Raw genomic sequence first — 26,572 nt, forward strand, 5'->3', positions numbered from 1 at the left:
CCCTTCAATGTAGACTTACAATATGTACAATACAAGAGATCTTTTAAAATTAGGCATCGGAAACAGTAATTTGTTTGAAATCCTACAAATCATTTTCAAAAGGCATCCACTATTCATAATCTAGTTCCATTGTTTTATATTCAAAACACAGACTTTATCCATGTAAAAAATTTAAATTTTCGTATTGAAAAAAAAATTCTGTTTTTTAATCAATATAATCGTTGAAATGTTTCAAAGCAAGATTTCACAAAGAAACTTGGAAAAAATAGTTTGCATTTTAATACAGACGCCTTCTCAGTTGATCTTACACTTGATATACCCGAATGACATATTGACATATTCGAAAAAAGAAGTAACGCGCCTTTACGTAAACATAATAAACCTTTAAATTTACTATTCGATGAAGCATTCCGTTCTGTCAAATGGATTTTGTGTACTTTAAATTTCGTTTCATACAATAAACAGGTAGGTTAAAATATCTTCCTTCTCTCGTTTTCTTTCTCTTTTAGAGAAACCTAAAGAAACTGGACATTTTTGACTCTTCTGCATTAGTTTTGCTTAATTTCTAAACGTATAATACATTGTTCACTTCGTATTTGGACATTTCAGGTGTTTATTTCTAATTTTGAAAAAAAATGCTTTGTTCACATCGTTTCTGGATGAATAATTTTTGTTGAGAACAAGTATACTTTAACGAATTTAGTGCAATGTTTACCTTTTTTTCTATAATTTTTTGTTTCAACAATGATAAAAAATATAAATAAAATACTTTTAATATTTATCCTTCTTGCATGTATCTTATGAATGTCTATTAAAATGATTGAAGAGTGATTAAACTACACATTTGATTTTACAAAATGTAAACAAATTAACATAGAAATGTTAAGAATTGCTGCCAGTATTAAATTTGTCTGTAACAGTTGTGTTTACTTGGGGGTATTTACGACTTTCTGTTTAACACGTTACCCTTGTAAAGAAAAATCCTATGCTACACTTGAATAACCTTATATGCACACACTTGAATAATTCTATTTTTATTGCCAGTCAAAAAGACAGGTTTAAAAAGTCAATACAATATGGCACCCTAAAGTGTTAGCATAAAAAGCAGGAAATGCGACGTTACCCTACCCTGTTCATTGTTCGATGAAAGAAAGAAACATAATAGTATTATTCAATTTAATTTCATGAGAACTTGTATAATAATATACAAAAAAGAAGCTGATGTCAGGATCGCTAATTCTACTTGCAAAAACATAAATTTCGAATTTCGAAACTAATTAATATGGCTTTTTTATCATTCATCCATCACAAAAAAACTAATCAAAAGAATTGAACTAATTTGGATCTGATTATATTTCCCAATCCTACATAAAAGAACATTTTATTTGCAATAGTTTTTAATTCAATATATCAGAACTGTTTAAAACCTTCTTAATATTCCAAATATTTCAAGGTCGGTCATTTATATAGTAGACGCTAGAAAACACCACTGTTTATGTTTAACAATAACCTCAAGCATAAACGATACAGCACAATAGTTGACAGAATTTCTTAAGAATGACCTAATAATAACATGGTAAAAAGGGGACAATGTCATGTTAATGTGCATATTAATGTAACTTATCAAGCGTATATGAACGAGCTTTCGATATAAATAATTTGTTCAAGACGTTTATTGCAACAAAATTTAAATGTACATAATGCACATGGTTATTCTCTTACTTACATATACAACGTATGATTCAAAATATTGTTTTAATTAAATAGTTTAAAAAAATAAGAGTAAAAAGCGTGTATTTTTTTTAAACCGGGTAAACATAAATGACCTTACCCTCCCGTTTTTATTGTCAAAAGTATAGGGTGTTTGACAAAACCTGAACCGACTGGATTTTTTTAAATGAAAAAGCCAAACAAGCGTCCATGTATTACAGTAAACGGTAAGATTAAAGTGTTTGTACTTTTAAACAATGGCAAGTTAAAATGTTTTTAAAAAATTTCCTTATATATATGCCGTATAATTATACCTGTATATATATTAAATAGGGGGAAGGGTGGTTCAACGAACCATTAGGACGTTGAACCGTGTTGAAAAGACAACTTTTTGCATTATTGTTGTTTTACAGATACACTTTTCTTGAGGCACATGCCCCGAAAACAATTTAAAGAAAACTAAACAGACATAAAAAGGACAAAATGTCGATAGAACTGAAGTCTGTAAAAAATAAAGGGGAAGACAACCCTGCTTTCGTCAATGAGGACCCCAAAGGAAACTCAAAAGATACTGACCAAAAGGGGGAGCCAAACGGGAGAAACAACTCTCAAGTAAGTTCGTGGTAATCAAAAAGTGTTTACGATTTTATATAGACATTTCATGTACAGCATTGCGAGTATCTGTTAAGACAAAATTAACTTCCTCTAGCATTTTCACTCTAATCAACTAAAAAGTCTACAATTGCTAGCAATATTAAAGATTTTGATATTTTGATTTGCTTTGAAATATCCTTTAACCTTTTTTTGTGGATTCGGAGCCTGAATGTCTCCAAAATTATATGTGTATGATGCTAATATTTTACGATATTGTTGGATATTCAAAGAATTCCTAAACAATCTTTAATTGAACATTCAAAATAAACGCATTTGACACCACAGACTCTTGTGTTTCATATAAGTTTTGTACTTCCTCTACTCTCTTAACTGTTCCCCTGACAACAGCCACAATACATGTTTCTTTTTTTCCAAATTTATTAAATCAATCAGACAAAACATCACACAATAACAATTTACAATTTGACAAAAAGGGACAATGGAAGTAAATGGCCACATTGTGTTAACCCCAGGGTCCGAGGGGATATCCAATATACCAACCTAGCAAGTATAACGGGCAAACTGGTGGCCTGGCGTTGAGCGCCAGTACCAAAATCCCAAACTATGAAAATACCACCCATTTGGGATTGGAAGAGTTTTCAAAATATCCGTTTACCCCGTTTCCCAGTGATTGCACCTGGTTGTTAGTACTATACCATGTACTCCAGGACTGAGCATCCCCTCCTGTGTATAGAGGTGGAGTGGGCACCAAGACTGTTGAACTTGAGTGACCCCAATCTATAACTTTCCAAACACATACATATGTAAATTTTGCTTTTTACAAACCACCCTCTGTCTTAAATGGCAGATGGGGGAAACCACAAGGCCAGATAATTTGAAAACTTCTCAATTATATCCCCCCAGACCCGCCACAGACATTGATATAATGTTCCTTCATACCCCAACAAAACCACCCATCTTTTATTCATTAATTATTTTAAGCACACCCGACCTAATGTTATTTAACATCAGCTGATTGCCCTCATCAGAGAGGTGTGTCCCGTCATAACGGAACAGACATATGTTGTTTACCGATATATTATCGTGCAGAATAAAACTCCCCCCCCCCCTAATTCAGTAATGAACTTGTTGACCTGCTTGTTTATTTTCTTGCGTTTTTTGTCAATCTTGTGGCCACTTTGTAAAGGTGTACCATGCCAATATAAGCATGGGAGAATAGAAGACCATATTAATTTTGTTTTTGGTAAAAGTGCATTGTATCGAAGTAAGCTACATGTTATTTCTTCCACAAACTTTTTACTTGTTAAACCTTCTGTAACAAGGTCATTTGACCCTAAATGGATAATAAGGATATTTGGCGGTGCATGGTGCTTAAGGAGTCTCATGACCTCTGGATCTAATTGGTGCTACTGCATCCCTCTTTTAGCATGCCATAGGATGTTGACCGGTAAATCCAGATCTTTTCCAAGGCGAGTCGATCTGGCAAACTGTCCAGCCCAATAAGGTATCGAAGATCCAAGTATCCATATCTGTGTTGGGGAGCCTACAATTCTTGGGTTGGGTTAGTGTAATCTAGAAAACTTAAATGTAATACTCTTTGAAAATTATTTTATGGATCTACTGATTTTGAATCCTAATATACTTTAGAAAAACAGGTGATCTTCACCTGCCTGCTTCCTGAATGGCATCGTATGGAACCCCCTGTACTGCCATATTGGTAGCCCGCCCAATCCTGAAACTGTGTGTGCCAAAGTATCCTTGTGTTCCCGAAATTTTGAGAGCTTTTTGTAATACTGCATTAAACTGAAACCTAGTGAGAGGTGCTGTGTCACTTTGAACCAAGAAAATATGGGAGGCAGGTGTGGTTGGTCTGACTTTTAAAAATTCCCTAATGCATCTAACTGGACATAGTGGAGAATGTGGTTGACCCTGAATAATGAGTGTTTGTCCACTTGTTTGTTGAGATTTTGAATGTGGGATTGTTATTCGAACTTCATTGGTGCGATGCCTAACTTCGATTCCTTGAAACTGAATAAAATGTGAGTTAGTGTTGCAACCTGTAGCCGTGCATTCCCCTACTCTGAGTAATGCAGTATATGCCAAACTAAAGGCACATGTGAACAGCTTAACTTCATATGGTGGACAAATTGTTGGTAGTGAAGATATGATGTTGCGCAAGATCAAAAAAGTAATAGGACAAAGCAAGTCCGGTGTTGTACCCCTAGTGCGCTTTAGACCCTGTAATGCTTTTCTGACAAGAAAATTGTTTGATGGGTCCTGGAGCCCTCAAAGTTTATGAAAAAAGGCAACTGCACTTACGTACGATTGGACAGTGCTAGCGGCATGCTCATGGATTGACAAATAAGCTATAAAATTAAGTAAAACAGGTGTTGTTATGGGCCAAGTTACAACTAATTGATAATAATGAATTTTGACAAAATTTTGGAATTTTTCGAGAGCAGTTTGGTAAGTCTTGTGTGTGCTAGGAGCTAGGGGATTGTAAATTAACTTTCTGGATTCTGTGGTTGGATCTGTCAAATCTGGACGGGTACTGGAGTTGGCCAAGCGTCTGCGTCCGGCACCAGATCCCTGAATCTCCCCCACTGCGAACGAGAAATACTATCAGCAACTGAATTTTGTTTAGAGGGTATGTGTTGAGCTTTAATTGTGATGTTATACTGTAGGGTGACAAGTACTAGCTTTCTAACAATATTCATGACTCTTGGTGATTTTGATGTTGATGTGTTGAGTATTTGTACCACTGCCATGTTATCAATATGAAACAGAATCCTTTTGTTAGAGAGTCTATCACACCATAACGAGAGTGAGACGTACACTGGGAAAAGTTCTAGGAAGGTCATGTCCCTTACTATCCCTAATTGTACCCAGTCCCCAGGCCATTTCGAATGTGCCCAACTACCTGCAAAATATATCCCAAATCCCCCATTTGGTCCCCCAGCACTGTCAGTAAAAAATTGCAGAGATGTGTCTGATGTCCAAATGCCAGAAGTTATAAGGGTAACCCCATTAAAATTTTGTAAGAACTGTTGCCATACTCTGAGATCAGATTTTATGTCTTGAGTAACTCTGACCTTATGATGCAGTTTTTTAATGCCCACTGTGGCATCAATCAGTCGTCTACAAAAGGCCCGGCCTGGAGCAACTGTTTTGCATGCAAAGTTAAGCAAGCCTATAAGTGACTTCACCGATTTTAGGGGGACTTTTTTCTTCTGGAGAAAATGATCAATAGTTTGTTTGAGATTGTCGAGTTTGTCTTGAGGGAGACGCATGACCATATTAATTGTATCAAATTCAATGCCCAAAAATGTTATGATTGTGTTGGGTTCAGTGGTTTTTTCCGAAGCTATAGGTACCCCAATATCTTGACAAATTTGCTTAAACTGAGCCAGTGTAGATTTGCATTGATCTGAGTTGTTCTTACCTGCAAAAAGAAAATCGTCAAGGTAATGTAGAATATGGGGGTTACGAGACTTATTTTGAATAATCCAATGCAAGGCTGTAGCAAACTTTTCCCATGTTGCACAGCTTATGGATGCGCCAAATGGCATCATTTTATCAAAATAATATTTGTCGTTAAATTTAAAACCCAGTAGCTCGAAGTCTGAGCATGCAACTGGGAGAAGGCGGAAGGCAGATTTCACATCGGATTTTGCTAGCAATGTTCCAGGTCCTAAGGCGGCCTCTATAGCCGCTGCATCATCAACTGAAGCATAATGTACTGAACAAGCTGTGGAATCGATAAAATGATTCATTGAGTTTAATTCTGGGTACGATAAGTGATGGATGAGACGATAGTCGCCATCTTTTTAGGGACAAGCCCCAAAGTGAAATCTGTAAGGAGGAAAATGGTGGATGATCAAAGGGACCCCCCCCCCCCCACCCGTTGTAATGAAACTTCTTTGTTTATCTTTTCTTCTGCAATATTTGTGTGTTGGTAAATACTTTTTAGATTGTTTGTCTCCCTATAATATCTGGGGCCCTGATACTGCAGTTTGAAACCCCGACTGAAACCATTTAAAATAGCTGTTTTTTCTTTATAATTATGTAGGTTGTCAGACAATATGTTGACATTAATAGGAGTTTTTCCCAGTGTGCAAATTGATACTACAAGGCTAGAGCTGTTTAGTGCTCTTGCACTTGGATGCTGCATGTCTTCCGGCACATGAGTTGCATGCATGGTTGAACCTACAATTTGGGTAAAACCTGCATAATTTGCCAGCATTATAATAATGGCAGTATTGAGTAGCATTAGCACTCGATGATGAAAGGTTTTGTTGGGCTGAGATTAGGTTATTTGTTTGATTAACTTTGACTTGAGGGTTAACCCTATCTTGAGCCTGAATTAGACTGTTGTTCGTGATATATAATAGCCACAATTCACTGTTTATTTGCCCCCAGGAAGACTGGGGGTTAGATACTTAGAGTAGGCGAAATTTTTCATCATATTTGAACCATCCGGGGGATCGGGATGCTGCAATTCTTACATCCCGCATGTATTTTAATAGTTCCTGGGATCTTGTTCTATATTTTTCTAGCATAATACTTATAAATATAATGAATGCAGAAGTCCATTTTTCAATAGATAGGAAAGTGTTTGATTTTTGCTTGACAAGGCACATAGTGTCGTTGCGTATTTGAATATGACCTTGTGTGTTTTCATGGTCGACCAGTTCCCTAGCGGATTTTAAGAGCAGGGACAAATCTATGAATTGTCCCTCCCAATTTGTTTTGAGCTTTTGAGGGACATGTGTATTGATAGGGTCAAAGGCACACGTGTTCAATATTGGTTAATATTCCTGAATACTAAAGTTTGGTCCATCAAAATTCTCAGTGGGGGGAATTAGAATATCTGACTCACCAATTTCCTGATTAGTAGCTTCGTCAAGGGGCTGACCGTCAAGCTGACTCTGACACTGACTATGACTCTGACTGGCCACATTAATGATGGCCCCCGCTGGTGTTTGACTGTCGTCAACGTTCTCATCGCCATGTGGTCGACGGGTCTGAGACATCTCGCCCTCTCGCCTCCGTCTTCTTCCCCTACCCCTTGACGGTGTCACAAAACTCCTTGCATACTCCTTCCTCCCTCTAGTAGATGTACGTGTGCGTACGGGTGGCATTTTCTAGGAAAGCACCTCGGATGGCAGCCGATTATTATTGTGATAAAAAGTTTTGTTTTGCAGGTCCTCCTCGATTTTTTCAACAACGGAAACGGAAGTTGTATAATTGTATTAGATAGGTCGTACCAAGTAATGTTGCGACCAAATTAACTTGTACTTAGTATAAGCATATCAATAACAACAGACTTTTCGTCAATTAAATGAGATTATTAAATATGTTAATAAAATAATCTGTCTTAATTTAGTTAACTATAGAAATTCTTTAATGTTTGAAACGTTGATTTACTATTAATCTTTAGAATTTTTTTTTGAAGATTTGGAGACTTAATATAAGTATATTTCTTTAATTACATACCAATAATGTATTTTGTTTGTTTGTTTGTTTTTTTTAAAAGAAGAATTTGTTAATAAACTTATTAAAATCAAAAAATTACTTAGAAGAATTTTAAAAATAACTAGGAGACTTATTGTTCACAGAACAATAAGAGGTCTTTCCACCTTCTTTGAATTTTAAATTTGTTTTATACCTGACTCCTAAAAATTAAATTCCATGAAAAAGAAACCAGAACTCTCTTAAAGCATAGAAAAAATGAAAATTAAAAAAAGAATATGACCTTGACCTTTGACCTTGAAAAATATTCAAGGTAAAATGTCAAGGGTCACAATGCAGTTGCCCCCATGCTTCTATGACTTATAGTTTTCAAGTTATAAGGATTTATAGTAAATACAAAGAACTTAAAGGGCCATAATTCATATAAGGGGTCATCAGATACATTTGCACTCATACAGTGGAGTAAGGCTTAAAGACCCTTAAGTGAAGGTTTGGTGTCTCTACAGTCTACGGTTTCGGAGAAGTAGCGATAACAAGGTTTTTCACACAAGGGGCAATAACTTTTAAAAAGGGTTAATATTAGGGGACAAGAGTGAAATCTTTGAAACAGTTTTAAGAGTACATATTAATGATGCATAGACATTAAGTATATGTTGAAAGACAAAAGAAATATAAAAAGAGCTAAATTTTCCATTTTTGGAATGACCTTGACCTTTGACCTTTACATGAATTTGAAGGTCAAAGGTCAATGAATCTTATGCAGTTGGTCCCATGTCTCTACGACTTGTCGTTTTGAAAATTTTTAATTATTTGTAATATTCAAAAAGTTTCAGGGGCAATAACTCATTGAAGGGGTCACCAAATACTTTCGCAATGAATAGATTGAAGAGTCCCCATAGTTAGGCAAAGCCATTGGTGAAGGTTTCATACCTTTACGGTTAACGGTTTTAGAGGAGTAGCGATAACAAGGGTTTTTAGCACAAGGGGCAACAACTTTTTAAAGGGTCAATCTTAGGGGCCAAGAATTATATCTTCTAAAGAGTTTCAAAAGTACATATTAAAGACATAAGATAGGTAGTATATGTTTAAGGACATAAGGGCTATTAAGAGAAATTTGTTTCTCATATTTGGAATGACCTTGAACTTTGACCTTTAATTGAATTTGAAGGCAAAAGGTCATTGAATGTTATGCAGTTGGTTTCATGTCTTTACGACTTTTCGTTTTGAAAATTTTTAATTTTTTGTAAAATTTATAAACTTTCAGGGGCAATTACTCATTGAAAGGGTCAAAGAAAACTTTCGCAATGAATAGATTGAAAAGTCTCCTGAATGAGTTCAAGACAATGGTGAAGGTTTTGTATCACTACGGTTTACGGTTTCTGAGGAGTAGCGATAACAAGCTTAACGGTGAAAGGGCCAATAACTGCGTAAGGGGTCGAAGTTAAAACATACGGGGTCGTTTTTCGGAATAACTTTATATATCCAGTATCATGAACTAAAAAGTTTTTCGATAAGTCTTACGGTCTCAAAAGCTAAGGGGAGAAATAAAATAAAAAGAAACAGAAGCATTTCAAGAGGTCTTTCCACAGAAAGGTGGAAAGACCTAACTATATAAAACATATAACTAATCTAATTTGATTTACTACAGTGAAAACTTAAATTTACTATAGTTAATGCGCGTTAATCAATTTTCTTGCACATAGCATTGCATTTATGATAATAAAAAAGTACTGATGTAATGCTAAATGTAACAATTTAAAATTCATAAGTTAATTTACATTCGTAAAAGTATATCTTACTATAGTTTGTTTCATTGTTAACGTCCCTTTCAATTGTTTTTCGCTCATATGAGACTGTGAATTTAAGACCTTTATTCGGTACTCAAAGCCACTGGGCACTGAGGGATCTTTTTTTTGTGCCAGCACCCACTGCACATCCAAAGAACAGATAAAGGAGAATTCGAACCCGACACATAAGGAACAACTCTTTTCCCCACGACACTAAAGCAAACGCTCCACCACTTCCCCAAGCGGACGACGATTTCCTGTAATAAAAATTGATAATTAAGTGAAGAATATTATTATAAATAAATCATAATATACTTAAGTTCTTTCTTGATAGGATTTATACGATTTTTAAAAAATATGAGTTTTAATCAGATTAATTAAATATCAGATTAAAAAAATACATTGTCTGAAAGAAATAAAAGAAAATATTTACTCACAATAAATTAATCAGTTTCATTCTTTTAAAAACTTCTGATGATTTTTGCAGAAAGATATACCACTGAACGAAAGTGACGTTATATTAACGGTAGAAGAAGAAGAAGACGATGACGACGAGAAAATGGGCGCCTGCGCACAAGTAGTCTTCATGGTGCAAACAGCCGTCTATAAATTCATCAACGATAATTGGCGTGAAATCGTTTTTGTATTCTACATTTGTCTCATCACAGGATATTTTGTCTATTTTGCCTTTGCTATTGTAAAGACCTTTGACATTGACAGGGAGCCCTCAGTTCGTTTATTAGTGTGCACCATTTTTGGAGTGTTTTTATTAATGATGATTATCTTCTTCAAATTATTTGGTACCCAAATGGACAATTTTTATAACAATCGAATTGAACCTCTTCTCAACTCTAATGGCGGAAGGATGTTCAGTAAAATCGTATCATGGTAAGAGAAAATAACTATGTACCTAGTTTTTTTTTCAATGTGGTGGAATCAACATTGTTCACTGATGACCTATGTTAGTGGATTTCAATTACTCTTGTATACTAATTATGTCGCCTAGAGACGCAATGATTTGGGAGTGAGCTCTAAAGTTGCGAACCCGATGTCTTGTGTCGCTATGGTTACCAGCACAAAAAGAGCACACTGTCCAAATGCTGTTATAGTGCAAAGCGTAGGTCTAAATTGCTGAGCTCCACCGGCACGTGGTGCAATATAAATTTGAATGAATGTCTTTCACGTCAAGACGTTCAACAAAGAAACAAGCAACAAGAAAACAAAACCACAAATCCACTTATTATAAGTCCACAAACAATATTTTTTACGATGCATTAGTCTTTTTTTTATTATTTTAGATATTATATCATACGAACCAGATATATTTTTGTTTGGTTGTTTAACGTCCCTTTCGAGAATTTTTAACTCATTATATTGTACATGTTCACCATTAATCACGAAATTTTGGAATGGGGTATTCATTCAAAATCCCTTCTTCATATTGTAGATAATGTGTATTATGCCAATAGTGAGAATAATTTAATTTCTTTCCTCACTTTTATCTATTAAAATTAAAAATATATATATTATTTCTTAACACATGTTAAATCGTTGCATAACTCTGCCTTTTGCATAATAATTATAACACTTAAGAATAACATGTACTCTAACATCGAAATGTATTGTTATTATTCATGTTTGATTATTTAAAAATTGTAACTTTTCACTAATGGCTTGATATACTTTTATGGAATTTTCAGGTTTTTGAAGATTGCCGCCTTTCTTGCTATTGTGGTTTACGTAATCATAGACGTCGCTATTGATCATCCACAGAACCTTATGTCTGTCGCCGGACTTGCTCTCTACGTCATCATTTTCTACGTGTTCTCCAAGAATCCGGCAAAAGTAAGCCTTTTTTCCCCTTTATCATTGAACCGAATATTGTTCAAGTATGATAATGAACCCTCACTGAATATGAACGCACAATGAGTCTAAGTCACGAGTAAAGATCTAAATTTGAAGTCCTTCGCCGGTTTATGGTAGCGTAGTTATAGGAGTGGAAAATAAGGGAGGTTGACGATAGAAAAGTTAAAGTCATCACGTTATCATAGAGTTTGGTTGTTAGATTACCAATATCGTCTTTTATGTCCACCTTTCCTGAAAAAAAAATCTAGAAAATGCACTTTTTTGAGAAACTTTACCAAAATTTAACTGTACAGAGAATACCTTTTTCTGAAGGTGAAGTGGCACCCTGTGTTCTGGGGTATTGCTTTGCAGTACATCTTCGCCTTGATTATTCTGAGATGGGAGTTTGGATACAACGTGTTTAAATACCTTGGAGATCGTGTCACGGAGTTCTTAGCCTACTCAGATGATGGCGCCTTATTCATGTTTGGTTCGCCCCTAGAAGTTCACTTCTTTGCTTTTAAGGTCAGTTATAAAGCAAATTTTATTTAAGCATTGAATTGATATTTTTGGATGTCTTCGGTCCTATAACACACTTGGCCGTGCCGACAAATTGAATACCGCGCGGTATGATAATTTGTCGGCACGGCCAGGTGTGTTATAGGACCGAAGACATCCAAAAATATCAATTCAATGCTTATATAAATTTAATTTCTCTAATTATTCTTCTTCATAATTGCTTATTTCGTTAATCTTAAATGTGAATTTAGCGCCTTTTAAAACTGCCGTGGTTAATAGATGTAAGAGCCGTTTGTGACGTCAAATGACGTTAAATGACGTTGCAAAGTTAAATTTCGCAATCAAACACTGCGAGGAAAAAGGGACAAATTAATTCTGAACGCACATTACGTTAATATTCACGTTAATTTTTCAGGGTTAAAGTTTTTCATTACATTGAAATGAAACATTTTACATTTTGGTGTTCCTATAGTATTGAAAATGTATATAGTTCCTACTGTGTATTCTAACGCGCGGTGACAAGGTTTCCCATGTGTTATAGAAATTTGAAGGCCGTGGATTTCTAATGAATTTCATAAGGAAAATTATACTGAATGTAAATATACCATCTTGAACAAATCAATTAAAACAATTAGTATCCGAGAAAACGATGGAGTTGTATTTAAAAACATCCTGGGTCGAACTTCTTTCATAATTGTTCTACAGTATGTCTAAATTTGAAATAATATCTGTAATTAATATAAATATACATTTAATTTATTGATAAATTCAAATTTTTAATTTTAAGTGATTATTTTTTCCAGCTTAATGTTATATAATTTCGAAATTTAAGTTAAGATTATATTTTGAAGTGAATTATCATTATTAAACATTTTTTTCCTGCCCTTCATCTGTAACACTATTTTCCTTTCAGGTTTTACCCCTGATTATATTCTTCTATGCCATGATTTCTGTCCTGTACTACCTAGGAGTAATGCAGGCAGTGATTAGAGTTATCGGACGTGGCCTGGCTTTCCTGATGGGGACAACACCAGCGGAGTCTCTCAACGCGGCGGGAAACATCTTTGTAGGAATGGTAGGGTTCATGAAGATCAGTATTTATTTCTTCATCTCCATACCGGATTTATGTAGGTCGTGAATTTTAATGCACTTACACGGATGCACCTTCAAAGTTCTTTGAATGAAAAAAAAAATCATCTCATAATGATTAACAGTCTATAATTGGGAGGACTATTTTGCTTTGATATAAACCTAATTCATTATATCTGTTAATTTTATAATAAATGTACATAAAACATTTATATATAAAATCACAAGGAATAAAATTCTCTTCAATGAAAGTGTCATTTCAATATACATGTGTTCGGTATAAGCGTGTTTTACTGTAGCTAATGTTTTAGTCTTATGTCACCATTGCATAATATATTATCATTACGTCATATGTCTCCATTACGTGATATTTTAGACAGAATCCCCTTTGCTGATCCAGCCTTTCTTGAAGGATATGACGATGTCGGAGCTGCATGCTGTTATGGTGGGAGGATTTGCAACTATTGCTGGAAGTGTTCTCGGTGCTTACATCAGCTTTGGTGTGCGTATTACTTCAGACAGCACAAACAGTGATAAGCTGATATTGAACTTTAACCTTTTCAATTTTTCTCATTAAAGAAAAAGTATAAGTATAAAAATTAAGAATTAACTAGTGATTTTTTCAGAAAATGTAGGAAAAAAACGAAAATATATTTATTTACTCAGTATTTATTTTTGAAATATAAGCTTTGCAATCACTAAAGTACATCTGATATTTTTATTTGAAAATTTAAAAATGAACAAACTCGATATACTTTTTTATACATTTAGATCCCTGCCAATCATCTGATGTCGGCTTCTGTAATGTCAGCTCCAGCCGCCCTAGCAATGTCCAAGTTAGTCTATCCTGAAGTGGAAAAACCTAAGTCGTCCAAGAAAGACTTCTACAAAATGGGAAAATCGTAAGTATTGCATCAAGTTTTAATGAGACTTTGCAACTGAAGTTTGTTTCAAATTAGTGTTGATTCATGTACAAATTTTCCGAATGTGGTTTCGCTGGTGGGACGTAAGCGTCATGATCGGTAGACTTGGCTTACGATTCTCGATCGTTGCGTCATACCTAAGCCGTTAACTTAGGGAATGCTTGTTCTTTTTCCAAGCTCCCAGCAGAAGTGAAAACCATAGTCTTTCAGATGAGACCTTCAAATCTGAGGTTCCTTGTAACAATGGGCGTTGGTATGATGTGGAACACTTACTGCTCAATGAACTAGGGTGCTAAGTATATGTCTGAAGCCTTCAGCGGGATATGATGAAGTCTCTATACATGTTCATTTTTTTATTCGACAGAAAAAAGAAGATAAAATGTCCTATCCAATTGGTTTTCAGTTAAAAGTGTTTCACTGAAAACCTTTTCTCTCTTCTTCTTTAGGTCAGACAGGAACATAATTGAGGCGGCATCATCAGGCGCCTTAAATTCGATCGGAGTTGTAGCAGCCATTGCTGTAAACGTCATGGCGTTCCTGTCAATTCTGAAGTTTGTCAACGTTACCTTAACTTGGCTTGGAGAACAAGTCGAAATAGAGGGATTTACTTTTGATGTAAATTTTTTATACCTCTGTAAATGCAATTTTCTTAGTAAATCCCACGGTGTACAGCTTCTTTCGAATATACAGATTTTTGCAATACATTAACTTTTGTCTTACCGATAAAACCCATGCTTACATCAAATTCACCTCCTCTATCAATTTAGCAAATTTTCCCCTTTATAAAATTGTAATCTTGTAAATTTAAAGCTTCCTGGATTTCATTCGATATATCAATCATTAATACTTTGCTGCATCTTTATTTAGTAACATATATTTTCGTCTTTCTTTTCTAGTTCATTTGTTCTTACCTGTTTTACCCCATTGCATATTTCATGGGAACAACACCCTCTGACTGCAGATCACTGGGCCGACTGATTGGTCTGAAAACTTTCACTAACGAGTTTGTTGCATACGACGAATTATCAAAAATCATCAAGAATAAAAACACATTACAGAGCTACATAAATACTAACCATACAGACTGGTTCTGGACTGGGGATGATATCATACTTCCACAACTGAACAGCACCATTCTCAAATACGGCATATTGGAGGTTAGCGTTTCAATGTTTTCATCATGATGGCTTTATCATCATAACGTATGATCAAAAATCAGCACTGTTTTTTTATTATTATACCCGCACTTTCTAAAAAAAGTTCGGGTATATTGTTGTTACTCATGTCCGTCCGCCCGTCCGTCCATCCGTCCGTCCGTCCGTCTGTCACACTTTTCTTCCCTGAACTCCTCCTACATTTTACACAGTAGCTTTATCATCTTTTGGGAGATGGTTAAAGGAGTCATGTAGATGTGCAGTAAGGTTTCGGAATTTTGATTTTGCCCCTGGGGGTCAAATGGGGGTCGAAAAATGACGTTTTTTATGCATAAAGCCCCTTCTTCCCTGAACTCCTTCTACATTTTACTCAGCAGCCTAATCATCTTTTGGGAAATGGTTGGTGGTGTCATGTAGATGTGCAGTAAGGTTTCGGAATTTTGATTTTGCCCCTGGGGGTCAAATGAGGGTCGAAAAATGACGTTTTTTATGCAAAAAGCCCCTTCTTCCCTGAACTCCTTCTACATTTGACTCAGCAGCCTAATCATCTTTTGGGAAATGGTTGGTGGTGTCATGTAGATGTGCAGTAAGGTTTCGGAATTTGATTTTGCCCCTGGGGGTCAAATGGGGGTCGAAAAATGACGTTTTTTATGCATAAAGCCCCTTCTTCCCTGAACTCCTTCTACATTTGACTCAGCAGCCTAATCATCTTTTGGGAAATGGTTGGTGGTGTCATGTAGATGTGCAGTAAGGTTTCGGAATTTTGATTTTGCCCCTGGGGGTCAAATGGGGGTCAAAAAATGACGTTTTTTATGCAAAAAGCCCCTTCTTCCCTGAACTCCTTCTACATTTGACTCAGCAGCCTAATCATCTTTTGGGAAATGGTTGGTGGTGTCATGTAGATGTGCAGTAAGGTTTCAGAATTTTGATTTTGCCCCTGGGGGTCAAATGGGGGTCAAAAAATGACGTTTTTTATGCAAAAAGCCCCTTCTTGATATCACGTGACCTATGGCTAGGGTGGTCACGGTGTAAATTGAGGAGAGGATTAAGTCGATCTGTGATTTAATGGTTTAGTGGTTGCTCCCAAAACTTTGCAGAGGTGTTTCTTTATAGTTGGAGTGTCTTTTGTGAAAATTTGGAAAAAATTGGTGAGTGTTTAGAAGTTTGCAACTTCAAAAATTATGGCCTCTCAAAATAGCAAGGATGAGAACAATTCACAGTGTAACCCAGCCTTGTCGTCGGGAGTCACTGGTGCGTCACCGCAGATGTCCGCTATTCATGATTGCTTGCGGTCAATTACCGGTAAACTGGACAATATCAATGTTCTACAGCAATCAGTAAATAATATGAATCGGGATCTATGGGATGAGGATGGGTTAGATGAGCGCATCAAATACATCGGTCAACAACATGAAGATAATGTTGGAGAAATTGAGGCGCTGAAATTAGAAAACAATTATTTGCGAAAAGAACTCCAAGTTTTAAAGTCAATCGTCGTTAACTTAGATAGAAGGGTCAGTCAGCAAGAGAATGAAATAGTGGACCTCAGAGGAAGATCGATGAGGGACAATATTCTTGTACATAACTTAGCTGAAGATGACCAGGAAAATCTGAACACTAGAGTTAGCGAGTTGATCAAGGAGCATTTGAATTTGGAAGTTGGTTTCATCAGGATACACCGAAACGGTCAGAAATTCCCTGGCAACCCGAAACCAAGGACAATAACAGGGAAATTACAGAACTACAATGATAAAGAACTCATCTTCCAAGCTATTCGTCAAAAGAAGGAAAATGGCACCGCTAAGGACATGCCCTTCTATATCACTCCACAGACGCCTCTGCAAATAAATGAAGGTAAAAAGAAACTGCAGGAGATGAACAATAAATATCGAGAAGAAAACGTCAAAACAAAGATAGTGGGAAACAAGTTAGTCTTTCCAAACGGAAGCGTGTACCGTGACAAGGTGCTACCACCAAGGGCTGAGGATATACTCATGTTGGACAAGGACGAAATCGAAAAACTGGATGAATGCGATGTAAGGAAGTGCGAAAGCGTAACAGAAGATGGAAACATCTTTACTTCATTAATCGCCGAAATTCACACATATGCACATGCTAGGAACGTTTACAAAAATATTCTACGCAACCCGGACTATGCCTGTGCCAACCATAATATCCTTGTATACCGATTCAAAGATGCCCAGGGGCGAGTGCATGACGGCTATTGCGACAATGGGGAATACGGGGCCGGACGTCGACTACTTAATGTACTGGTTGAGAGAGAAGTATCGAACGTAGCGATTGTCATTTCGAGGAAGAATGGTAAACATTTAGGTCCCCGTCGGTTTGACATTATGAAGGATCTGGTAAACAAAGCCGTCAGCCACACTTGTTATTAAGAATTTTAATAGATGAACACTTACAATAAACACTGTCACTGTGTTACATGCAAAAGTAATTTTTGTTAAAATTTCCAATTCATAAGTACAATTACATGTACGGTCTAATAGTAGTTCTAAGTTTGAATATTTTTATACTTGGTTAGTTCTTTCCGGAAAAATATTAGTTACACAGACTGACTCTTAAACTATTTAGCAATTTATATTTCCGATTGTACTTGTTTTGGGACTACTTATCAGAAGTTTTGTAAACATGGTAAATGCAGATTGACAAATTTCCTTCCTTCATCAGTAAATACGATCAATAGACTGATGCCAATTAGTTTCATTCACCTTGTTTGTAAATATGCACCCTTATCTCTCTTTCACGTTTCTATCCCCCTTTTCCTATCTTTCCTTTACATTGGGCATTCATTCGATTCTTTATTGATGTTTGTGTACGATTACGGTAAAAGATAATAATCTAAATATACTTACAGTTAACTGCCAGGGTCTTGGAGATAAAAATAAAAGATTAGATGTTTTTAATACTTTAAGAAAAAAGAACTATAATGTTTATTTTCTGCAAAAGCCCCTTCTTCCCTGAACTCCTTCTACATTTTACTCAGCAGCCTAATCATCTTTTGGGAGATGGTTGGTGGTGTCATGTAGATGTGCAGTAAGGTTTCGGAATTTTGATTTTGCCCCTGGGGGTCAAATGGGGGTCGAAAAATGACGTTTTTTATGCAAAAAGCCCCTTCTTCCCTGAACTCCTTCTACATTTTACTCAGCAGCCTAATCATCTTTTGGGAAATGGTTGGTGGTGTCATGTAGATGTGCAGTAAGGTTTCGGAATTTTGATTTTGCCCCTGGGGGTCAAATTGGGGTCGAAAAATGACGTTTTTTATGCAAAAAGCCCCTTCTTCCCTGAACTCCTTCTACATTTTACTCAGCAGCCTAATCATCTTTTGGGAGATGGTTGGTGGTGTCATGTAGATGTGCAGTAAGGTTTCGGAATTTTGATTTTGCCCCGGGGGGTCAAATGGGGGTCGAAAAATGACGTTTTTTATGCAAAAAGCCCCTTCTTCCCTGAACTCCCTTTACATTTGATTCAGTAGCCTAATCATCTTTTAAGAGATGGTTGGTGGTGTCATGTAGATGTGCAGTAAGGTTTCGGAATTTTGATTTTGCCCCTGGGGGTCAAATGGGGGTCGAAAAATGACGTTTTTTTATGCAAAAAGCCCCTTCTTCCCTGAACTCCTCTTACATTTGACTCAGCAGCCTAATCATCTTTTAAGAGATGGTTGGTGGTGTCATGTAGATGTGCAGTAAGGTTTCGGAATTTTGATTTTGCCCCTGGGGGTCAAATGGGGGTCGAAAAATGACGTTTTTTATGCAAAAAGCCCCTTCTTCCCTGAACTCCTTCTACATTTGACTCAGTAACCTAATCATCTTTTAAGAGATGGTTGGTAGTGTCATGTAGATGTGCAGTAAGGTTTTGGAATGTTGATTTTGCCCCGGGGGGTCAAAAAATGACGTTTTTTATGCAAAAAACCCCTTCTTCCCTGAACTCCTTCTACATTTGACTCAGCAGCCTAATCATCTTTTGGGAAATGGTTGGTGGTGTCATGTAGATGTGCAGTAAGATTTTGGAATTTTCATTTTGCCTGGGGGAGTCAAATGGGGGTAGAAATTTGTTGTTTTTTCTATAAGGTTGATATGTTTAATCACTCTCAGTCTGCTTTTAAGATCAAGAACTTCCCTAATATTTTATGCATTAGATTTAAACCATGATCATTTTAAAAATGATTGGTTTGTTTTGTGTATGTGTAAAAAAAAAAACTTTGATCCCTAATTGTGGCCTGACCCTAGCCTGTGAGGTGATGATTTGAAAAACTAGAAATATATCTATAGGACATGAATGTCCCGCCAGATGTATATTACTAATTAATGCTAATGTACATGAAAGTTTGTATTAGAATATAAAGTTTGATGAAAATATCTTGAACAGTTTCATTAGAATTGAAACTAAAATCTAAATAAATTGGATATAAATAATAAATTCTCACCAAATAATGTATAAGTGCATGCTTAACATAAAAATGTCTTAAATTAATCTTTAAAACTAAGCAAAATACAAGTTAAAGAGGAGGGAGGTCAAGGTCACAGGAATGTGCAACGTGAATTTTTTTATGCAGCTGAATAGCTCTCACTAATACATATCAGCATATTATGTTTGATAAAAATATCTTGAATGTTTTTATAAAACTGAGCTTAACACTTTTTTTAAGAAAGGAGAGGTCAAAGGAAAGGTTGGGGTCAATACGTTGTTGCAGTTTAAAAGCTCACATCAGTATGAATTTACTATTAGCATATGAAGTTTGATAAAAATATAATTAATGGTTTATTTAAAACTTAGATAAATACATATTTTAAAAGTGAGGTCAAGTTCAAAAGAAAATTCAAGGTCAAAATAAGTTGATGCATTAACAGCTCTCAGCAGTATGTATTAGCATATGAAGTTTGATAAATAATGTATCTTGAATTGTTTATTCAAAACTGATCTAAACATTAATTCTAGAAAAGTGAGGTCAAGGTCACAGGAAATATCAAGGTCAAAAAGAGTGAAGCATTGTAAAGCTTACATTAGTAATCTATGTATCATCATGTGAAGTTTCATTACACAACTTGAATGGTTTCTTTAAAATAAAGCTATAAACACTAATTTAAAGAAGAGTTAAGTGAAGGTCAAAGGAAAAGTCAAGGTAAAAAAATATTGCTGCAGTTGGATTGTTTACATCAGTATATGCATCAACATATGAACTTTGATAAGAATATCTAGAAAGTTTCTTTGAGCTCAATGGAAAGACAGATGGAAGGGTGGAGGATGGACATGACAAACACTATACATGTATTCCTAATCATGGCGTGGCATAAAAAACTTGAATCTACATTAAATGAGAATGTTTCCATATCAAGATTATACAAGCAAATTCAAAGAATTGTGGTCCTCTGCTTTCTGTATTTTACTTAGTGAATGGGATGCCATAATTTATGGCAGATTGTGTGTCAAATATGCACCCCTATCATATGTCAATTTATGAAAATTAGGTCAAAGGGGAACAAGATGTGTTTGTAAAACACTGATGCCCCCGTATGGCAACATAGAAAAGATTAAGCTTTTCGAAAATGCAAATTTAATTAATTGGTACCAAAAGTAGGGTATTCTCACTGGGATACGTTTGTGAAATTTGAAAGTAAGCTAATGTTAAAGTTATTTTATTAATTACAAAAATCTCCAAGGTCAAGGTCAAAAGGTCAATTTAATTAGTATCAAATGAAAGGTCTTGCCACATAAAATACTTTTGTAGAGCATGAAAGCCCTAGCCCTTACCGTTCAGAAGGTATGGTCAATGTTCAATTTCTTAAAAAGTACGTCAAACTCCAAGGTCAAGGTCAAAGTTATTGCTATCAAATGAAAGGTCTTGTCATAATGATCAAATATGTAAAGTATGAAAGCACTAGCCCTTACTCTTTAAAAGTTATGGTCAAGGTTTGCTTTTTTAAAGTAGGTTAATCTCAAAGGTCAAGGTCAAAGGGTCAAAGTTCTTGGTATTCAATAAAGGGTCTTTTCACAAGGATTACATGTATGAAGTATGAAAGCCCTATCCCTTACCGTTCAAAAGTTATGGCCAAGGTTAAAATTTTTTCACAAGTAAGGAAATCTACAAGGTCAAGGTCAAAGGGTCAAGGTTGTCGGTATCCAGTGAAAGGTCTTTAAACAAACATTACATATTTGAAGTATAAATGTCCTGGTGTCTACTGTTCAAAAGATATGGCCAAAGTAAAATTTTAATGTAAAAGTGGGCCAGACTCCAAGGTCAAGGTCAAAAGGTCAAATTTGGTGGTACCAAAAGAAAGGTCTTGTCACAAGGAATACACATGTGAAATATGAAAATCATAGCTCCACTAAATCAAAAGTTATGGGCAAGGTTAAAGTTTTTGCGGACAAACAGACAAACAGAGAGACAGAGAGACAGACAGACAGACACGACAAAAACTATATACCCCCGAAACTTCGTTTACGGGGGCATAAAAATCATAGCATGCTCAGAAATATTTTGTTGCAGGTAATGTACATGTCAAATATGAAAGTCCCATCTCTTTTCAATCAAAAGTTATATATTATATAAATATTGCATGTAGTTGAGTGTAACATTGAAAATTTTCACCCCAAGAAAACCATTGTCAACCGAGGCGCAGCCGAGGTTGACAATGGTTTTCAAGGGGTGAAAATTTTCAATGTTACACTCAACTACATGCTATATTTATTATATTATACTGAATGTTTTATACAAATGCATATTACAGTGAACCGTGCGCGCATAAATTCCGCGCAGTCGCTATTTTTTGTAATACCACCCGTCGTCAAGCAATGTTGACTGTTGCTAGGCAGGAGGGCGTGGCTTCATTATTCAGCGGGTAGTAGTGTTTTTTATCAAATGTTTCTCGACGAATCAGATTCAAGTAATTTACATGAAAGTATAATATTATATAATATAATATTTTTGAAAAGTAGGTTAAACTTCTAGGTCAAGGTCACAGAGTCAAACGTCATGATATATTTAGAAAAGTCTTTTCACATGTAATATACATGTATAATTTGAATGCCCTATCTTTTCTCTTTTAATATGATCAATTTAAAATGTTATTTTTTTGAAAGTAGGTAAAACTTTAAGGTCAAAGTCTCACTTGAGTTAAAAAATCATAGTACATTTACAAAGTTTTGTGGTAATATACATCGTAACATGTGAAATATGAAAGCCCTATCTCCTATTATTCAAAAGTTATGACCAAGGTTAAATTTATTAAAGATGCACATGCTGTCAAAGATGGACAGACTCAGACAGACAAATGAGATTTGATGTTCCCTCCCTTTTCCAAAAACGGGGGACAATAATGCCCTTGCTGTTCTTGAGAAGAAGATATATGAAGGAAAAATCGATCCCCTTCATATTTCTTAACGCAAATATTGTGTTTTATGTCATTTGTTTCTTTGTTGTTAAACATCCCTCCGTATAATCCCTTTTTACCACCCCTGCCCCTATAAGCGCCCCCTTACATGTAGGTATTCATGTATGCAAACTACTACTTGTTTTTAGATTTTTAAAGGTTTATATATACAAATAGTTTAATGTGGTCCATCTCTTTGAATGATTTTCATTCCTAATCATGTAATTCTAGGAGGATAGGTTGATGAATAAAATGTCAAGCAATCTTATCATTGATGCACTTTTATTTAATTTAATGCAGTCATATTGTGAACATTTCCAGTTCATTAGGAGAGTGGGGATGACCTCCAGGGGTTCCCAACCTTTATACCATTAAATTTACATAACATAACACAAAAAAAATTATGTATATTCAAATGGAAAAAGTTTCCTACTAGCCTATTTAGGAGTCACTTGATCATTTGTCATTACAGGGACAGGGAGTGGATTTAGAGATCCCTCCCCCCACCCCCCTGGAATTTGCAGGACTATAATATATACTGAAGCAAATAAAAATGACTTTGGATGCCCTCCACCCTAGAAAACAGAGACCACCATAACTTCTCTCTTTTTTTTTTTTTTTTTTGGCTTCTCAGGAAATTCTGGTCTGGAAATCCCCCTCCCTCCCAGAAAAAAAATTCTGTATCTTGTAACTGAATGTAACGTCCAAAACGGGCGATAACTCTTCAGAATGTGAAATTCGTCTTATTGCAGCATCGGATGACCTTTGATTCTTTAAACTTTAACCTAACCAGTTGCATTTCAGACTATTTTACCCAAATCTATACCAACTCTTGTACTTACCGACTGTCATAACTCCCGTAAACTTCATGAATCATAATCCAAGTAAAACACAAAATAATTCCTACTGACATATATGCAATGATGTTTACACCACACTAGTACTGCACGTGCAGTCCAATCTAAAAATGATAATGGTAAAACTAGTACTTAAGTTGGGTACGTGACGCAAGCCCAATGTGATACATTTATAGTACAAGAACAAATTTAAAATTATCATTTACAAAAGATGTTTGCCATCTAGGCTTATTTCCAAAAACAGGCAAATAGGGTGTGTTTGTGTGTGTGTGTGTGTTGATCGGAGAGGGGTGGGGGATTGACTAAATTGATTGGGTATAGGGCAGCTTTCATGGTGTTTCTGCCTTATCAAATATAAAAAAGTTTGTACATTTTGAAAAAATCATAAAAAACGCTTTGCATTAATTTGAATAATATTATTTGTTGTTAATCTATATGAGAAAATAGATTTAAAAAGTATTAATTATGGGCCAAAAATTTATATCCCCCCTTTATCAAACCTAATTTACATCATTAATTAAATTCTGTTGTTAAATTTCAGACTGGTAACGAATTAAGAAAATGAAATACCTATAAGATCGAGGCCCATGGGTCACATGGTCACCTAAGCATATTATGCTCCAGTGGCGGATCCAGCAATTTTTGAAAAGGGGGGGGGGGGGTTCCAGGGTTGTGTCCCTCTAACCCCCCACTCCCATTTTACACACTCTCAGGCAAAGATTCACACACACATGAATGGAAAAATATAAGATTGTGGAAAATAATATCTTTATTCTACGTCCTTTTTTCTTTGAAAAGGTACTCCCGTCTGTATTACATGTAAGCCTTATAATTGAATGGATTTGCAGCATTTCCGAAGAGTAGAATGAATTTTCTTCAAGAATTTGAAAATCCTTTTTGGGCTGGGTATAAAACAATGAATTAAATTTTAGTTCCTTCATAAGATTTAGTTTTAATGGCACCTTCTTGTATATAGCCAACACAGCCAAATTAAGATCGCGGGAATCTAATATCAAATTTAACCTCGCATGTTACATATCATATATAAGATATATAAAAATAAGTAGAATATTTTCTACCATTCACTCATAAAAAGTAATAGTAATAAACGTTTTATCCCCCTTCTTTCTATCTCTTTCTCCACTTGCCAAAAAATATAGGGGGGGGGGGGTCCAACCCCCGGAACCCCCCTCTGGATCCGCCAATATGCTCAATTTGATGAATACATGTATTATGTAAATTATTGAATTATATTGACTTTTTCCTTGGTAAAGCCCAATTTGAAGGAGTGTGCATTTAGAGACAAACACCTTAGTGCGGGTATTACTGTCTCATGACAGCATCTAGTTAAATAATAAATTTAAAAAAATGTTACAAGTCAAAATAATATTTCCTGAGGTATTCTTGTGTGTGCATGAAAGTCGTCTTACTTTGTGCCCTGCTTAATCTAAAAATCTTATAATAATAATTATAAGGCCGGCTCTCTTTACAGACCAGATCCGAGGTTGTAGCAACATACGCCCTCTGTGGATTCTCAAATTTTGGTTCTATTGGGATTCTTCTAGGAGGATTAGGTGCCTTGGTTCCATCTAGAAAATCAGACTTATCTAAGATTGTTCTCAGCGCCATGATAGCTGGAAATGCTGCCTGTTTTATGACTGGATGTGTAGCAGGTAATTCCGCCTTGAAAGGGTTTGTGAGGGAGGGTGTGTGTGTCTTTGTCCTTTGTGCAAAACGGAAGTGGCATTATTTGCATCGGGATCGATGTCAAAGGCTGTTTTGTTTTATAGATATTCTCTTTTTGCCAGGGGTTGCTCCGCCTGGCGGGGCCAATGATATGTTCAAATATTACAGTGCGTAAGGATACCCCATGTTACAACTGTGTTATTGTAATACTGCGCTTCTTTCTGTTTCAGGTCTACTCTACAAAGACTATTAAGACTATGAAGACTCATTAGAAACCAAGGAAATCCAAATTATCTAGAATTTGTTGATTTGTATTATGTGTACTTGTTTTCATATCGTCATCTTTAAGCACAATCTTTCACAATTATGAAAATGTTATTCGATATATCTTGACATTCACCAGATTGTTATATCAGTCATCAGTCATCAGTCATATATGTAATCAAGAAAATAATTCTAAATTTTGATATTCATAATTTCATTTTCTTGTCATTGAGATTTAGTATAGAAAAATGGTTTCTTTTTTCGAAATACATTTCTGAAAAACTTCTCTTTGCACTCATCGACCACATTTTAAGTACATGTATTTGTTCATTGTTTATAAACAATATGAATTGATTTATACCAGGACACAGGATAGAAGTAAAGAATAAATAATGTAAATCGAATTTGTATGTTGCCTTTCATATGCTATATACATTATACATCATATGTATCACTTTAATCTAAATCTATTGAAACACCTGTCACTAGTATATGACTTTTTTCTGGCACTGCACGATAACTTTTACTTGTTCTGCAAACAAATTGCTTCATCACTATACCCAACCATTGCATGTCCAATTAATTGATTAGTTTACCAAATGAATGTAATTTTCTTTGTATAATGAAATACAGAAATAAACTCATGTATTTCGAATGATCATTATTAAAGATTAGTTTGATCAGCTCAGGGTCTTTCTGAACTGCTTTTGATTTCCAATTTGATATCTAAATAATTATATATTTCCATTTCTATCTGTTCTCTCTGTGATAATTCTTTGAAATTCAGGTGAGTTGATTTTTAGATAATTGTTTTAGATAATTTTTAGATAAATTAAGTTTTGCCAAATGAAAGATCAGGAGTCAAATATGCCTGTCAATCTCGTGCAGCTCTCGTTGTATCTGACATCAGAAGACGGGGAGTGTGGAAATAAACATATATAAGACGTAGTCTTCAAGGCAGCATACTTAAATCTATACAACTATAGGCGATGCCATTGCATACCCAAAATACTGGCGACTTGAATAAAACAGATTGCATTTACAATAAACATTTCATATATTTTACGTTATCTACTCGTTTATTCACATTAAACATTACATATACTGTATTTATTATACTTCTGTTAAAATGTTTCCTATATAAAGTTCAGAAGGTAAAATAACTATTCTTTATAGTCACCGCATAGCAAAACTATACCCCGGGGTATACTTTTTGCTATCCACCCTCGGAAAATTTTCATGCAATTGTTGCCGCCAATT

General features: G+C 35.3%; 1 protein-coding gene across 1 annotated transcript; it reads left to right on the plus strand.

Annotated features, from left to right (window-relative positions):
- The first annotated feature begins 383 nt into the window (after nucleotides 1-383).
- On the plus strand, nucleotides 384-25,968 carry LOC134248165 (solute carrier family 28 member 3-like). The gene is made up of 12 exons (XM_062730591.1): nucleotides 384-465; nucleotides 2,124-2,322; nucleotides 10,072-10,472; nucleotides 11,285-11,429; nucleotides 11,763-11,954; nucleotides 12,862-13,023; nucleotides 13,414-13,539; nucleotides 13,809-13,939; nucleotides 14,407-14,575; nucleotides 14,857-15,117; nucleotides 24,855-25,035; nucleotides 25,279-25,968. The coding sequence occupies exons 2-12, from the start codon at nucleotides 2,194-2,196 to the stop codon at nucleotides 25,299-25,301; spliced, it is 1,920 nt and encodes a 639-aa protein (XP_062586575.1). The 5' UTR covers nucleotides 384-465; nucleotides 2,124-2,193; the 3' UTR covers nucleotides 25,302-25,968.
- Nucleotides 25,969-26,572: the final 604 nt, after the last annotated feature.

Source organism: Saccostrea cucullata, unplaced genomic scaffold (assembly GCF_032062105.1).
Source record: "Saccostrea cucullata isolate Sc308-1 unplaced genomic scaffold, CSIRO_AGI_Scuc_v1 ctg1130, whole genome shotgun sequence".
Taxonomy (NCBI): domain Eukaryota; kingdom Metazoa; phylum Mollusca; class Bivalvia; order Ostreida; family Ostreidae; genus Saccostrea; species Saccostrea cuccullata.

Coding starts and splice junctions, on each gene's coding strand:
- LOC134248165 (XM_062730591.1), top strand. CDS start 2,194: ATGTCGATAGAACTGAAGTCTGTAAAAAATAAAGGGGAAGACAACCCT. Junction 13,024..13,413: donor GAAACATCTTTGTAGGAATG/GTAGGGTTCATG, acceptor GTGATATTTTAG/ACAGAATCCCCTTTGCTGAT. Junction 13,540..13,808: donor GTGCTTACATCAGCTTTGGT/GTGCGTATTACT, acceptor TTATACATTTAG/ATCCCTGCCAATCATCTGAT.